Here is a 17,548-nt window from a genome sequence, read left to right on the forward strand (position 1 = left end):
ATTTTTTACACATTTTACATCTTGGATTTGAGATTTGGCTCTGGAAGAGCTTTTCAGCATCTGGGACGCCAACCCCAATGCCTTGCCTGTTTGGGACGTAGCCCCCAATACAGTGGTTTGGATTTGTTTGCAGCTATTAGCATCTTGGAGATTGTACGGCATTCTTTCTGGAGGTTCAGCAATTCTGACAGAGTTCAGCGTGGGGTTTGGGGTTTCTAACCAGTTGGGTGTACTTGGCAGCCGTACGGCTGTACCTGGCAGCCACTTTCCTTCCCACGTGCAGTACTTGGAGGGCTGGAATCTTGCCACAACTTCATTCCTAGTTATGTTACTCTTTTAGCATCCAGGTTGGAATTATTCCTGATTGTAATCTTCCTGAAATTATTGGAAATCTTCATCTGGTCAAATATTTGATTTTATATTCAGAAATCTGCCTTGAATCGAATTTGTTTTGGCTGTATATGAACTTCATTTTCAGTACTTTGTTCATGTACTTGTACTTCATTATTTACTTGTTGAAAAATCATCAAAATACAAAAAGAATTCAACCCTTCTGCAACTTCTGTCTATTTCTGAAAGAAAATATTAATAAGCAGGAAAAATCAATTTAAATAAATAAAAATTACAGCAGATTGGTAAAAGAGATCCATCGGGGATCTTTCAACCGCCATATTATTTGAGGGGGCACTAAAAGATCTCATGGAAGAAGTACAAATGGAATCACTGCCAAAAAAATTTCAAGGCAAACAAGATATGGTGAGTGATGTGATTCATCATCAGCTCCCACCTCCCGAGACCATGCTTGAAGATGAAATGCCACCAGAGATTATATTTGATCAACTAAAGGAGATGTTTGAAGCTCAATCACTCGAGTCCCTGGTTTTTGAAGATATGCTCACAAAATTTCATGAAGGTGCATGGTTTATGCAAGATGTCGCTATGAGAGTAAAGAAAGTTGAACTATTTGAAGGGGCGCTAAGCTTATTCAAAAGAGAGCTTGCAAGTGAGGATCAACATATTGCGAATGCTCGTGGAATGGTACATCACCAATGGCGACCTCTTGAAACAGCTGATGATCTAGCTTCCGACAATGCATTGAATTACGAGCAAATACTTCCATTCGAGCAAGCATTTCCATCTAAGCCTGAAATATGCCAAGTTGCCTCTTTCCTTAATCCTAGCTTTGAAAGTTATTACGACTTTGATTATGGGGGTTATGGGAAAACAACTTGTATTTGGATAGATCATGGACCTAACGAATTACCTCAGTTGATCATTTTAAGTGAAGACTTGCTTGAGTATGAGAGATGCATGGTGAGAGCTTGCTTTTCTGTATTTAAGGATGAATTTGCTCGATTGAGAACCATCACCTTTGCCACGCTCATGTTGAACAATCTGAGAAATCATGTAAAGTCATGTACATACTTCGCTTCTTGGAATCGTGTCAAGTCTAAGAGTCTTGTATATAGTTTTAGGGTAGGTTTTCCTTTCGTGTGTTTTAGAGTAGAGGTCTTTTGAGCCTTGTTATTAATTTGCCTTGAGTCATTTGACTCGTGATCTTGAGTGGCTCAGGTAGCTAGTTGCTTGCTTTCTTTCGTTGGCTTTTGGTTTACTTTAGTTTAGCTTGCTTTGGGTCAGTCTGTCGGTCGGTTTGTTTAGTTTAGGTGTCCTGAGTGGGAGCCTCCATTTGTGAGAAAGGCGTCTGTGTTGTTTGCTCACACACTGGCGACATTTTGGATCTTATGTTAGACTCATTTCTTAGATATCTATTCATGAGGTGCTTTTGAATCCGAGGTTATTCCTATTCAGCTTTATCATCTGATCAGGACTTGTACTTGACTTGGAAGGCAATCACTTTGTGTCTTGATGCTGACATCTTTTGATTACTATATCTTTACACATTAATACAACTCCGAGTCATTATGGTTTTCAGGCAAAGTTGTGATCAGTGAAAAATCTAAAATTTGGCTTCAATGCCACCGCAATCCTCAAGCCCTAGTAAGCTTCACTACTTACAAGCCAAAGGAATTGACGAAACGAAAAAGCAATATCAAAAGAGAAAAATGAGAAAATGAAAGAGAAAAATCAAAAGAAAATGAAATGAAATGAAATATCAAAATGACTAATGGGAACATGCGAGTAACTCCATCGGGGCTATGGATGCCCGACTGGCAATGGAGCAATATTCGTGAGATTGCAGCGATAACCTCGTCGGGACTATAGACGTCTGACTGGCAACGAGGCTCTATCCAGGATGCTTATGAAGTTTAGATACACTACGTAGCCAATCACAGGGGAACAGAAGGTCATAGTCGTCTTGTCGAGAGGAATGAATACACTTGCACACACGTGGATAATCAAAGACTAAGTGTCTTGATCTGGTTAACGATTCTCCTTCCACTTTGAGTGCATTTTCTAGTCGCCTGATAAGTTGGATTGAATCTTCTGGAGGTTCTAAGTGTTGATTGGGTCTTTATCTCTGAAATGTTTGGGAACATTTATTTGAGGTGGCGCTAGATGTTGTGACGTATTCACACATCACCCCATTGCAAATGGGGACCCCTGCTTTTTGCTTTCTAGGGTTAGTTTTCTTGGTCTTTTGGGTTCTTGGCTATTAATCTTTGCATTGGGAAGTTGCCAGAGAGATCATTAGGATAAGATGGTTTGCTTAGGCTCAAATGGGTAAGTAGATGGTCCAGGTCAAGGTCTCTATTGAAAACTTGAAAGATTCCTCTTGGTTAGGCCTAGGTCTTGCTTCGAAGGTCGAGTCTTGATTGAATTTGAGGAAGTCTTTGTATCATGTTAGGAGTCTTGCCTTTTGAGACCTATGTCACTGAGTTAAGGAAGTGAATGGAGGTATGTGAGCAGGTGTTCTCAAGGATTCTTCCCTTTGAGGGTTTGAGATTGGTCCAGTTGATGAATGATGTCCTTGTACTCTAGGCATTGATTGGTATAAAATTGACCTATTTATCCTTAGGAAATGCCTAACGACCAAGCCTAGACCTAAAAACTTGAGAGTTGAAAAGGAATTAGAGCGAAATCCTCCTTAGCTCCCTTTTGACTCCTATTTTGGACAAAACCTTCGCTTTAAGGAGCAGATTAGGAGGAAATCGGCTTGTGTTAACCTTTTGGATGCCTTTGGACAAACTTAGACTTGAAATTTTGGAGGAAGGGTCATGAATTTGAGCATTATTGCCGAATTCGCTCCTGACCCTTCCAAAGGGACAGGACCAAATTTCCTTAGAATCCTCTCTTGCTCCCCAGTTTGGATCATGAACCTTCTTCCCATGGTTTGAGTGAGAATGCTAAGGCCTTGTGAGTGAGTTGCAACCAAGTGAGATGATATTCTATGAGGAATTTGTGCCAAAAAGAGAAATTTCGCTCCTGACCCTTCCAAAGGGTCCAGAGTGAAATTCCTAGAGGGGTTTGTACCTTCTAGAGGTACACAAGCGAACTTGTCAATAGTTGCCTTTCGATCCCAAATTTAAGCAAAGTAAGCCGTTAGGATGCCTTCCTAGCATGGACCAAGGTCAAAACATAAGTAAAATGAAGGATAAATTGAGTGAAAATATGAATTTCGCTCTTGACCCTTCCAAAGGGTCCAAAGCAAATTTCCTTGGATCTCTCTTCTTGGTCCTAATTTGCATTATAAACCTTGTCCCTAGGGTGTTATTGAGAGAGAGTTGATGCGTACAACAAAGTGAAGTGAAAAAGGTCAAGAATTTGCGCATAATTGCAAATTTCGCTCCTGACCCTTCCAAAGGGTCTAGAGCGAAATTTATCTAAGCTCCTGACCCTTCCAGAGGGTCCAGAGCGAAATTCCCTAAAAGATCTAATTCTTCACCAAAGTCATTGAATGTTTGTCATTCTGAGCAAAAGTAAGGGCAAATTTGCAAGATCATGGAGAGAAAAGGATCAAAGATCAAGTTTAAGACAAAGTTAAGTGAAAAAGGATGTGAATTGAGCCTAGAAGAGCAAATTCGCTGCTGACCCTTCCAAAGGGTCCAGAGCAAATTTCTTCATAAAGCATTATACTTTGCTCAAACCTTTGAACTAATTCATTCCCAAGAGTTTTTGAAGGCGAATTGACTTGATCTTGATAAGGTAAGGGTGAAAAGACTAGTCCTAGGTGTGGACAGAGTCTAGAAATGCAAATTTCGCTCCTGACCCTTCCAAAGGGTCTAGAGCGAAATTCCTAGAAAGACTCTCTATTTTGCCTAATGCACTAAAAGAGCCTTGTTTTGATAGCGAGTTGACTTGATGATGATAGAAGGAGGTTTCATAAAGTTAAATTCAAGGCAAAGAAAGGATCAATGGAAGATGAATGGTGTCAAAAGGCAAATTCGCTCCTGACCCTTCCAAAGGGTCCAGAGTGAAATTTCCTAAACCTCTATTTTGCTCCTTGTTTGAGATGAAGATCTTTGTTCCTATGGCGTAGTTGAGGGTAGATTGATGTATACTTGCCTTGCAAGGTGGATTGGAGCAAAGAAAATGATGGAATTAAGACTAAATGGCAAATTTCGCTCCTGACCCTTCCAAAGGGTCCAGAGCGAATTTCACTTAAGCTCTTGACCCTTCCAAAGGGTCCAGAGCGAATTCTCTTGAAACCTCCTTTTTCTCTCAATTTTGTCTCAAGCCTAATGTCGATGGAGGTTGATTGAACTTAGAGGCGTCCCCAGGCATGCATTTGAGTGAGTTGTGGTCTCAAAGTGTGAAGAATTTGTCCAAAAATGCCAATTTCCCTCCTGACCCTTCCTGAGGGTCCAGAGCGAAATTCCTAGGAGGTCTTTTGTTTTGCCTAGGCCCTTGAGCGAAACCTATTCTTAAGCATTTTTGGAGGTGAAAGACTTGTTTTTTGATGAGAAAAGAATGAGAAATTTGAGTTTTATGAAGGAAAATCAAGCAAAATGTCAATTTCGCTCCTGACCCTAACAAAGGATCCAGAGCGAACTTCATTATAGGGCCTGTCCTTGGAGAGATCCAGAGCAAATTTCATTATAGGTCCTGTCCTTGGAGAGGGTCCGGAGCGAAATTTCATTATAGGTCCTATCCTTGGAGAGGGTCCAGAGGGAAATTAATCCTAATGCCTTCTTGTTGATGATTTAAGGTAAGAAATGCTATGTTAGAATGAATATATTAGGTATACTTAATCATCTTTTGTTTGTTTTGCAGATCAACAAAATCAAGATGGAGAAAGATTAGGCCAGGACAAGCTCGACCTCTTCAAGTTTCATCATCATCAAGGACACTTCAAATGCGTGAGAGAGGACTTAAAGTACTTCCAAGTTGAAGGATTTCAAGTGTTCAAGGAATTGCAAGCATTGGAGTTGACCATCTTGAAGGACCTCATCCTATCACATGAAGAAATCACAAGATGGCAGAGAAGAAGAAATGACTTGACCGTGAAGAAGCCTCATCAAGCATAGGAGAGCCAAGGAAAGGTACACTATTCATCAAGCACATCGAGGACGAAGGAGGATCAACCAAGGTCAGTGCAAGGGTATGTTCAAGAAGCAGATAGTTTCAGAAGAGTTAATCAAAATTAGCTTCTCATCATCATCATATTGAGTATCAAGAAATATTGCTCAACATTCCTTGATCAGGCACGAACGTAGGACAAGGTGGTTGTTAATGCATGGTAGCTTATGCAAGATAAGATCTTCCTAACCTTCCTTGTTCTGTTATTTATCTACATGCTTCATGTCTGATTTATATTGCATATGATTATCGGGCTTAATTATATCGAGCATATTTGTTATCGGGTTTAATGAATACACCGCTTCATTCGGCATTAACATTGGTTAACAAATGCACCGGTTGGATTATATTCATCGTGCACTTTGAATCATCGGTGTTTATATGAACCGATTCATTAAATTGATCAGTCATTATATTATGATATTACAATATGCTATCGGGGGTTTTTGAACCGATAATCAGCATTGTGTTAATGGTATAATTGTAAAGGCACCGATCAATGGGTGCATTGATCGGTCATGCCTAAAAGGCATGACCGGTCAATACACCAATTGACCGGTTGCCTAAATGATATATATGCCAATTGAATTCATTTGGAGAAGACATAGAAAATATTAAATGATCTCTCTCCTTCAGACCTGCAGATAAAAATCAGAATTATTAGACATTGACATAATTCCTCATATCCATATATAGCATTCATAGTTCATAACTTGTTCTTTAATTAAAATTGAAATAACTTTACATGGTATCAGAGCCAAGGTAATCGAACCTAAGGCTATTCAATTTTGATAAAATTCAAGGACTAAGTTACAAACTACATCACATTTCCATAATGGCCAACGCTATCAGATTCGAAGATAGACTCGGAGGTAGCGAAGATTTTTCAGCTTGGAAGTTTAGAATCAAAATGATTTTAAGAGAAAACAAAGTTGATTCATATGTCCAAACTGAAAGTGCACAACCAGAAGATGAAACCAAGAAATCCACATGGATCGAGGGAAATGATAAGGCTATTAAAATAATAGTGGATGGGGTAAGAAATAATATAATGCCCATCATTAGAAAGCAGGAGACGGCTTATAAAATGTTCAAGGCACTTGAAAGGACATTTGAGATATCAAATGCAAGTCGTACTCTGGCATTAAAACGAGAGATCAACCATATCAGTATGAACAAAGGGGAGACAATTAACTCCTACTTCATGAGGATATCAAGCCTAAGAGATGACCTAGCTTCCCTTGGATACGACATCCAAAGCAAAGAGTTAACACTCATTGCTCTAGATGGATTGCCTAGTGGATGGAACCCATTCGTCCAAGGCATCAGTGCTAGGTCCAAATATCCTAAGTTTGAAAGACTAAGAGATGACTGTCTACAAGAAGAATCCATATTGAACAAGGTAGGAATAAAACAGAAGAATATAGATGAAGACTTGCAAGTCCTAAATACAAACATCAATAAGAAGTACAAAAAGAAGCAATTCAGGAAAAGAAAAGCTAAACAAGGCAAGAACACTTCTAAGAAAGACCTATCACATGTTCAATGTTATAGGTGTGACAAATTCGGACACTATGTTGCAAACTGTCCGGAGAAAGGGAAGCAAGCCACATTTGCAAAAGTGAGGAAATCTAGAAGAGAAAATGACTCCGAGAACTATGTCCTCTACTCAGCACTTACAAGCCATGCTTCAAACAAATCTCACTCATGGGTGATCGACAATGGTTCATCCAGACACATCACCGGCTTTAGAGAAATACTAGACTCCATGATAGAGAAAGATGATGAGGAAGTAACCATCGGAGACGATTCTTCACATCCAGTCAGAGGAATTGGAACCTGCACCATCAAACTGAAGACAGACATGTCACTACGACTTGAAGAAGTACTATATGTTCCAGGCATCAAAAGAAATCTAATCTCCATATCAGCACTAGAAGATCAAGGATACAGAGTGACCTTCATGGAAAACAAGGTGTTGGCTTGGCCAAAGAGATCCTCCATCAAAGACGCTAAGGTCATTGGTCGAAGACAAGGCTATTTGTATGAGCTATGTACAGAGCCCAATCTAGCATTGATCCATGAAGCAACTAATGCAAATGAAGTATGGCACAGGAGATTAGGCCATCTGAATTATAGAGCTTTGTCAACCATGGGAAACCTTGTCACAGGTCTACCTAAGTTGAAGCAATATCATTCAAAGGCATGCAAAGGGTGTGCCTTAGGTAAAAATACCAAAAATGCATTTCAGAATAGTATTAGGAAAACTAGCAAAGTTTTGGAGTTAATTCATTCTGATGTATGTGGACCTATGTCCGTACCCTCGCTAGGGCGATTTTTGTACTATGTAATTTTTGTTGATGACTACTCTAGGAAGACGTGGATCTACTTTCTGAAATGTAAAGAATCAGAAGAGATCCTAAGTAGGTTTAAAGAGTTTAAAACATTAACAGAAAATCTCTCTGAAAACAAAATTAAAACCTTAAGAACTGACAATGGGGGGGAATACACATCAGGACTATTTAAAAACTTTTGTAAAAATTCTGGGATTAAGAGGGAGTTGACAATACCTTATAATCCACAACAAAATGGAGTAGCTGAAAGGAAATATAGGACCATAGTAGAAGCTGCCAAAGCTATGATACTAGATCAAAATCTAAACTTGAACCTTTGGGCAGAAGCAACTAACACTGCTGTGTACATACAAAATAGATGTCCTCATTCACACCTTGAAGATAAAACTCCTGAGGAAGTCTTTACCAAGACAAAACCAGATATCAGCCATCTTAGGATATTTGGGTGTCCAGTCTATATTCATGTACCTAAAGAGAAAAGACTAAAACTAGAACCCTCTGGAAAAAGGGGAATACTTGTAGGATACAATGAAACTTCTAAAGCCTACAGAATCTATGTACAAGGGCAGAGAAATATTGAACTCGGTAGGGATGTAATCTTCGAAGAAGATTTAGCCTTCAAAAGGGCCCAAAATACAATAGAACCTGAAGAAGAACCTACTCCTGAGCTTCAGAGAGAGTATTTTGAGGAAACTTTAAGTGAAACACAAGACCCACCTATAGATAATCGCAAGAAAAGACCACTATGGGCCACCAAAAGTATAGCAAAAGCTCAGAAGTTCGCTGCTCCTTCAGGAACCTTCAGGGAAAGCAAGAGGCCTAATAAATTCATCAACTATGTTGCACTTATGAATGATCTCTCTAAAGCTGAACCTAACAATGTTTCAGATGCACTCAAACATCAAGTATGGATAGATGCCATGACTGAAGAATATCAGTCCATTATGAAGAATGATGTTTGGGAGATTGTTCCTAGGCCAACCAAGAAGTCTGTCGTGTCTTCTAAATGGTTGTTTAAAATCAAGCATGCTGCAGATGGCAGTATTGAAAAACACAAGGCCAGATTTGTAGCTAGAGGGTTCTCACAGAAGGAAGGAATAGATTACGAAGAAACATTTGCACCTGTTGCCAGGGACACATCAGTAAGAGTTGTCCTAGCCATTGCAGCAGCAAAGGGGTGGAAGGTACATCAGATGGATGTTAAGACAGCATTCCTAAATGGCGAGATCATGGAAGAAGTCTACTTAGAGCAACCTGAAGGGTTTGAAATTCATGATGCAAAGTCTCATGTGTGTAGACTCAAGAAAGCTCTTTATGGGCTCAAACAGGCTCCCAGAGTTTGGTATGAAAGAATTGACACCTATCTCTCAAAGCTGGGTTTCTCTAAGAATGATGCAGATCCTAATCTCTACCTCAAAAGAAATAAAGGTGATATGTTAATATTAATTTTATATGTTGATGACTTATTAATTACAGGAGATGATCACCTAATAGATCAATGCAAGAAAGATCTATCCACAGAATTTGATATGAAAGGCTTGGGGCTTCTTCATTACTTCCTAGGATTGGAAGTATGGCAGAATTTTGATAATATTGTACTGAACCAAGGGAAGTACACCTTGGACATATTGACAAGATTTGGAATGCTAAACTGCAGACCCATGACCTCTCCTATGGAAACCAACTTCCATAAACTTAAAGAAGCAGCAGCAGAATCAAGACCTACTGACCCCACTCAATACAGGCAGATGATTGGGTCCCTGATGTATCTAGTAAATACAAGGCCAGATATCTGCTATGCTGTTAATGCCTTAAGTCAGTTCATGTGTGAACCTAAGGAGATACACCTGGTTGCAGTAAAGCATATAATGAGATATCTACAAGGTACCCTAAAGCTTGGTCTTAAATATGAAAAGGTTGACATAGATCTACATGGATTTACAGATTCAGATTGGGCTGGCAGTGTGACTGACAGAAAGAGCACTTCAGGGTGCTGCTTCAGTTTAGGGTCAGCCATGATATCCTGGATCAGCAGAAAACAATCTTCAGTAGCTCAGAGTTCCACAGAGGCTGAATATATTGCAGCTTCAATGGCTGCCCGAGAAGCAGTATGGCTAAGGAAATTGCTCGTGGGATTATTTGGAGAACCTATGAAACCTACAGTCATTCAGTGTGATAATCAAAGCTGTATAAAACTCTCTGTAAATCCAGTATTTCATGACAGGTCCAAACATATTGAGATTCCATATCACTATGTACGAGATATGGTTGACAGGAATGTGATAAAGTTAGAATATGTGTGTACAGGAGATCAGACTGCAGATATTCTAACCAAACCACTTTCCAGAGTGAAGGTTGATCACTTCAGAAAGGGTTTAGGTATGATAGAAAGGTAATCTGCTTTGTAATCTATACTTACATATATTTAAGATGTTTAAGGTGTAAACTTCTTTGTCATGTTTGGACTATCTCTTGGCTTCTTGCCACCTGTGTTCATATCTAAGAGGTGACGATCTCTCAGATACTGAACACTTGTATGTAGACATCATAAGGTGACGATCTTATGATAGTCAAACCAGTAATCATGTTGGATCACTGGTAAGTCATGGATGTGCCATGACTATGTTGTGATACAACATTTGTACAAATGTTATTGCATTATCACAACTTGGATATGATGAGAACTTAAGCACTTCTCATATGGTTATCCTTGTATTGCGTGTTAGGCAATACTGATATCACGTGTAGGTGATATCTCAACCATTGATCATGTTGGATCTCTGGTAAGTCATGGATGTGCCATGACTATGTTGTGATAAACATTTATAAATGTTATTGCACTTATCACAACTTGGATATGATGAGAAACTAACCTTTTTCATAGACTTATCCTTAAGTATTGCGTGTTAGGCAATACTGATATCATGTGTTAGGTGATATCTTGATGAATCTTACAGATCACACGTTTTGGTGATTTCTCACATGATCAGGTGATGATTCTCTTACTTTTATCACATGTTAAAATAATACTTAATGTCACATGCTCAAGTAATGTTCTTCTATTTTGTATCATATGTCTTGATGGTACTTCTCATGTATAAATGATTTTTGCTGACTGACATTATCTTAGTTATGAAAAGGAAATGTGATGCAGGTTGCCTTATCTATCTTCCAAAGCTAAGAGGGAGTGTTAATGCATGGTAGCTTATGCAAGATAAGATCTTCCTAACCTTCCTTGTTCTGTTATTTATCTACATGCTTCATGTCTGATTTATATTGCATATGATTATCGGGCTTAATTATGTCGAGCATATTTGTTATCGGGTTTAATGAATACACCGCTTCATTTGGCATTAACATTGGTTAACAAATGCACCGGTTGGATTATATTCATCGTGCACTTTGAATCATCGGTGTTTATATGAACTGATTCATTAAATTGATCAGTCATTATATTATGATATTACAATATGCTATCGGGGGTTTTTGAACCGATAATCAGCATTGTGTTAATGGTATAATTGTAAAGGCACCGATCAATGGGTGCATTGATCGGTCATGCCTAAAAGGCATGACCGGTCAATACACCAATTGACCAGTTGCCTAAATGATATATATGCCAATTGAATTCATTTGGAGAAGACATAGAAAATATTAAATGATCTCTCTCCTTCAGACCTGCAGATAAAAATCAGAATTATTAGACATTGACATAATTCCTCATATCCATATATAGCATTCATAGTTCATAACTTGTTCTTTAATTAAAATTGAAATAACTTTACAGTGGCATCCCAGTCACTGTTCCTCCAATCAAAAGGCTCCACATCAGCATGTCCAGATTCAATTTACCTGACTCACCAGTGGTGGCACAAACTTCGAGGCACCTAACCCGGTTTCCTATTGGTCCACGCTCATGAAATGTAATTTTCTCATTGGCAAAGGGAGTTTGTTGTAACAAACCCTAATTAGGGTTTTCATCTTGTAATCCTAGCCATTGATTGTAAATCAATCAGAGCCATTGAAATGTAAAGAGCTCTCTATATCAAGCTCGGGCTCTTCATTTGTAAAGGTTAATAGTTGATGAATAGCCAGTAGAATAGTTAGTTCATAGAGGTTAGAATAGCTAATGATTAATAGTGAATAGAATAGAAGTTAGAGTGTAGAGTAGGAGAAGGCAAGAAATTGTTGCCTTAATTGTAAAAGATTCCATTTTCATTGAAGATATGGTGAAATATGTTGTCCCTTTGCAATGTGCATGGTTTCTTGTTGAATCTTCATATCAGATGGTAGATAATTAGATTGAATGGAGAAAAATTGTTGAAAGCACTCGTGTCGAATCCACCTAGTCCATACCACTAGCCTCTTACTAATTGTAAGGGCGCCCTGCGTGGTCAACTAGCATTGAATGAGCTTAATTTCGAATTGTTATGCGTCTATTGTTGATGCATTAACTTGAGTGGTGATCAGTGTCTGATGGTGTAACGATTTGAACATCTTCAAAATTCCCTTAGAAGATTGCACTGAGCTAGTGTCGAATTGTTCAGTTTGATGGTAAGACCTAGCCCAGTAGGACTCCAACTAGTCATTCATCCATCTTCTTGCATTCTAGGTCTTAGATTAGACTCTCTAAACCCTACACCTTTTGCTATTTTTTTATTCTTCTAGGTGAGTAGATAGGACTTGAGTTCCAGCAAATCAGACGCTCAGGCATTCGAATGTAAGTCCCCTTGTGATTCCAGCATAATCACATCAGACCAAAATAAGCTTATCCACACGTAGAGACCCTACATATCAAAACCTTGGAGTTATTTCGACTGATCCTTAGGCAAATCTTCAACATTCGAATAACTTTGTTCAAGAGAGGATAAGATACCTTGGTATTTTATTCTATGTTCACATGTGCATAAAAAACACATCAACAATACCCAATTCTATGAATTTCTCTATATGTAATTACTATTTGAATTATATTCAATTTAATTTTGCGATCTAGAAAAATTGTTCAAGACTGAATGTGTTATTGGTGAAGTTCTGGAGACAAAAGTCTGTAGTCTTGGCCAAGGATATTTCAAAGAATCCGACTTTCTATGCCAGTTAAAAGCACATAGACATTCAGTTTCATTTTGTTTGAGATATGGTAGAAGATGGGAAGGTAAAATTGAAGAAGTTGGCATTTTAACGAATGTTGCAAATGCATTGACAAAACCTGTGCCCGCAGAGAATTTCAGATGGTGTTCCAATTCTATGGGTCTCTCGGCCCCCTGCAGTTGATTGATAGCTTCTTGAAAGGTCTTCGACAAGTGGGAGAATGTTGGGATTAAAGTGTCTCAACCTCTATACGTCCTAACATTGTTAATTGTATTTATTTATTAAATATTTGATTTAATATTATGAGCCTAGTAGACAATTTTTTTTGAACATGCTATTTCGTCATCTTGTGGGAGTTCGCATGTTGACTTGTCATCCTACTAAGAAGGTGACAGAGTTTTTGTCCTCACATGAGAAAGTAGGTGTCCCACTTAAAGGATCTTGGATTTTGTGGTAAGAATGTGCTATGTGTCATGTAATGACAAGTTTATGACAGAATATATAACAACTATTATGTCACACCTACCTATGACAACTTATGACAGTTTTATGACAAAATGGACAATTGTCACGAGACACTTTTGCATGGGGCAGGTAAGCACCCAAGTTGGGCAATGACAAGCTATAAGAGAATCAACTATTATTAGTCAATAATGATGGATCCTCTTGTAGCTATAAGTGCTGTCAGTCATGATTTTTTTTATGACAGTTATAAGATGTGTAATAGCAAGTCATACCTAAATATAGCAAATTTTGGGCGCCCAAATTTGGAGGTTTGAATGAGGAATCAAAGGAGATGTACATGAGTCATTTGCATGCTTAAAGGTGATTGGAAAATGTGCCAAGTGTTTTTCAACAGACCCCTCTTTTGTCCTCATCTAGAAGCTTCCTCCTTTGTTGTATTTCTCTATATAAAGGTTGTCTTGGATAGCATTATGTATGTTGTGTTTTGCAAGTGAAGTGTTATGCTGCTGGAATTAATCTAGATTGTGGGTTGTTGATTGTATACTCATGTTGAAGAAGCTAAGTGCTGATATTGTATTGTAATTGTTGAGCTTACTAGAAATACAAAGTACTATACTTTTGGATTGGGCGGTTTTTCTCCCGAAGGGGTTTTTCCCATGTATATCATGTGTTCATTATGGTATATCTTTATGCATGTTTGTTATCTCCTTCTAGATGTGTTTCTTATCCTATAATAGAAGATTTGTAAAGAAATTTGCACTATCTCCCCCACTAGATTAGTGTTAGGAAGCGTTTTCCGCAACTTTGCTTCCTTTCAAAAAAGAAGCCTGTTGTTGAATAGCGTACTACAAGCATAAGAGCTGAGAGAATGTTAACCAGTGTTGAAGAACCACCAGATATTGATGGTGGTGATGATTTCATTGAAGATGAAGCCCTTATCTTATTTTGAAGAGGCAATCACTTTGAAGACAGGGAAGGATGCAGTAGAAGATAGTTAGTTGCTCAATAGTCTAAAGTGTTTGTTGATCGGAGAAACTATATCGCATTGAGGTTATGAGACATACATGTGAGGATTGGTATCCAATAGTTTACGGGAGATGCGAAATCTGGAAGTTCAACATCATACCTGTATGAGAGTGATGAGACACTTCATGTGCAAATGGTGTTCAATGATGTTGGGAACTTGGATGATAGCTAAGTGACGATATCTGCAGTTGGGGAGCATCTTGAAGAAATCATACTGGTCTGAGAACTGTTTTCAAAGAACTTCTACATAATTATTGTTTAGGTTTATGTTGCTAGTCAATTTATTTTCCAATTTTGTTAAGAGCCCATCAAAATTTAGTTATTCATTATGGGGGTGTTAAAGATTATATCTCATAACTGAATTACACATATGCTATGTACATGTCAATAAAGAGCATTAGTCTGCTATCACCAAGCCTCTGTGACTGTTGAACAGCTCCAGTTAGCTGTCAGTGTATGTTGCAGTTTTATAGGAATTTCAGTTGTGTTTGTTGAAAATATAAATATACTAATCTGAGTGATTAATTAGATAGATAGATAGTTTGTTCTTTCTTCTGTTCCAATTTCTTTCTGCTGTTCTTATTTTTCTAATTGTTTCTGTGAAACATTCCAAAGCAAAAGAGGGGCTGAGAAAATAGCAGCCTAATAACCATGAGTAAAAACCCTATACCAGCCTAGTACCTCGAAATCAATCTCTATTTTAAGCAGAAGCCAAGATTCAAATTCGACCATATGAAGGTGAAGTATATGCTGAGAAACTTGATCATTAGTTGCCTCTGCTTGAGCAATATTTCAGACTTCATAGTACAAGTGAAGGGCAGCAAATTTCCCTTTGCTGGGTTGAAATTGCCAAATAATGTACTCACTTGGTTAGAAAGCTATGTATAATTATTGTCTTTAATGAAAGTGTCTTTTAGAAAACAATGAATTTCGCAGTATAAAGTCCAATTTCAGGACCACAACGAATTCCGGTTTCAGTACTCAGAGAGAATCACTATTGCCAATTGCTCTAAAACGTTAAACTAAAATAAATTTTCCTCGACATCTATCAGAATCATTTTGACTGAATTTGTTTCAAATACTATGATCGCAAAGCATAAAAACCCTAGCTCGATCTCAAGTAAATATTCAAAATGTACAATTCGAAAAAAAAATGGGTAGTAGAATTTTAGATCATACAGCTACTGTTAAGCCCCGGAAAACGTCGAGCGATTTAAGTCTCTGCTTAACGTCTGTGAGCACGGCTCCCCCCTTAAGCGATTGACCTTCATTTTCGGACGAACGATTTTCAACCGTGGAAGAGTTAGTTCTATCAGCACTTTCAATTATTTCTTCCTCTTCATTTCTGATCAACACGTAGGCCATTGCAGGGTAGGCACCTTCACTTCATTGAAGAAAACCAAAATGAGTAGTGGGAGATTCCACCGATAATCGTAAACTTTGGAGCAGTCTGGGTTCGGTTTTCAAAGAAAATATTGTACCGCACTGTCAAAGCGGTATCTGATGGTTTAAATAAATATGTTTTTATACGGAAATTGGAAACTTAAATTTAAAATAAAAGCAAAACATTTTGAACATCAGCTGCGCCAAAAAGTCAAACGGGCAGAGCATCACAAGTTCGGTAAAAGTCATAAGCGATGGGTACGGAATGAATGAAAGAATACTTTTGATATTTTTTTTCTTGTTAACAATGTTCGTTTTCAAAATAAAAATTAGATTTAATTTTTATTTTCTTTGAATCTCTTAGAATTGTTTCGAAGAATATAATATTTTAATTTTTACATTATTATTAAAGTAATATTTAAAAAATAGTCTAAAAATTTAATTTTAGAATTCAGTTAATTTAATAACTTGTAAATATATAAATATAAATTATTTTTTAATTAATATATTATCAAATTGATTACAAAGTAAATATAATCGATAAGGATATTTAGGTTAGGATTTAATGAAAAGTTAAACAAAGAAGTTAGATGCAAACATATAGATGATAAGAATATAAATATTAGTTAAAATATAATATTACAAGTGTAGATATATTAATATAAAATTATTTATTCAATGAAAGGAAAGAGTTACAATACATAATCTCAAGATTCCAAATCTATTAAGGACGAGGAAGAGGAGAAAATGAAAAAATAATGATTGATTTAACTAATATATAAATCTAAGAGGATAAAGAAAAAAGTAGAATCTCATGAAAGAAATAAATGATATGCACTCATTTATCCTAACCTATTTAAGTAATAAAAATAAGTTACCTAAATAAATTTGAATAATAAGATGCAATTAAATAATTACATCAACACCTCCTAAGTACAACTTAGGAGAAATGTGAAATATGAAATGGCTCCCAAAAACTAGGGTTGATTAGGTATTCATGTACAACAATAGAAACTCCCAAAAGATAAGAACAAGAAATTTTGTAGGACAAACCTTCCTTAGTAAAGGATGAAAAGAGACCATGCACTTACCCTTCAAGTAGAGTCTTGCACTAATAGTAGATGTTCAACTTTGAATGTTGAAAATGGTGCATCAATATTGAACAATTTGTTTTCCCTTAAGAAGAAACAAGACCAAAGAAGTATGCAGGATATCAAGTCTCATTCCTAAAAGGAATACGAGGAAAGAAAGATCAAGATATATGATATCTCTAAACTTATCTCAAGTGTGTTCCCATCGATAATAGAAGGTGCCACAGTCAAATCAAAAGTTATAAGCCTAAATCATGAAAGTGACAATCCAAAACTTTGTGCAAAAGAATGTGAAACATGATCCAAAGATGAAAATGTTGTGAATAAAAGGTAAACTAGAATGGTATGAAAATACAAAATTAAGTACGTTTATTTATGAATCACCATTCAATTAAGTGTGTTTAATTATAAAATACCATTAATAAATTTAACAAAGAAAATCAATAAATGACATAGTAACACATTACATAATATTTACATGGAGAAATCCTTATGGAAAAAAACTCGACCAAGAAGAGAGGTCAATTATGTATTATATTCTTCAAACAATATTACAAAGAAACACACTTTCTTCATTATTTATTTGTGTGTATGTTGAATTTTGAACCTCTTGTAAACTCTTAAATAGCCCAACCACTAGCCTAGGATCTACGAGATCAT

At 37.2% G+C, this 17,548-nt stretch overlaps 1 protein-coding gene across 2 annotated transcripts in view; it reads right to left on the bottom strand.

The window, feature by feature from the left end:
• Window positions 1-16,042, bottom strand: part of LOC131052304 (uncharacterized) — a 296,561-nt gene extending 280,519 nt beyond the window's left edge. Inside the window, exon 1 of one of the 2 annotated variants that reach the window (XM_057986927.2) lies at window positions 15,594-16,042. In XM_057986927.2, coding sequence (XP_057842910.1) covers window positions 15,594-15,779 — 186 coding nt within the window. In that variant the 5' untranslated portion in view covers window positions 15,780-16,042. The remainder of the gene's footprint in view (window positions 1-15,593) is intronic. The other variant, XM_057986928.2, reaches the window with a different exon arrangement.
• Between the last annotated feature and the right edge of the window lie 1,506 nt (window positions 16,043-17,548).

The sequence above is a fragment of the Cryptomeria japonica genome, chromosome 2 (assembly GCF_030272615.1).
Source record: "Cryptomeria japonica chromosome 2, Sugi_1.0, whole genome shotgun sequence".
Classification (NCBI taxonomy): domain Eukaryota; kingdom Viridiplantae; phylum Streptophyta; class Pinopsida; order Cupressales; family Cupressaceae; genus Cryptomeria; species Cryptomeria japonica.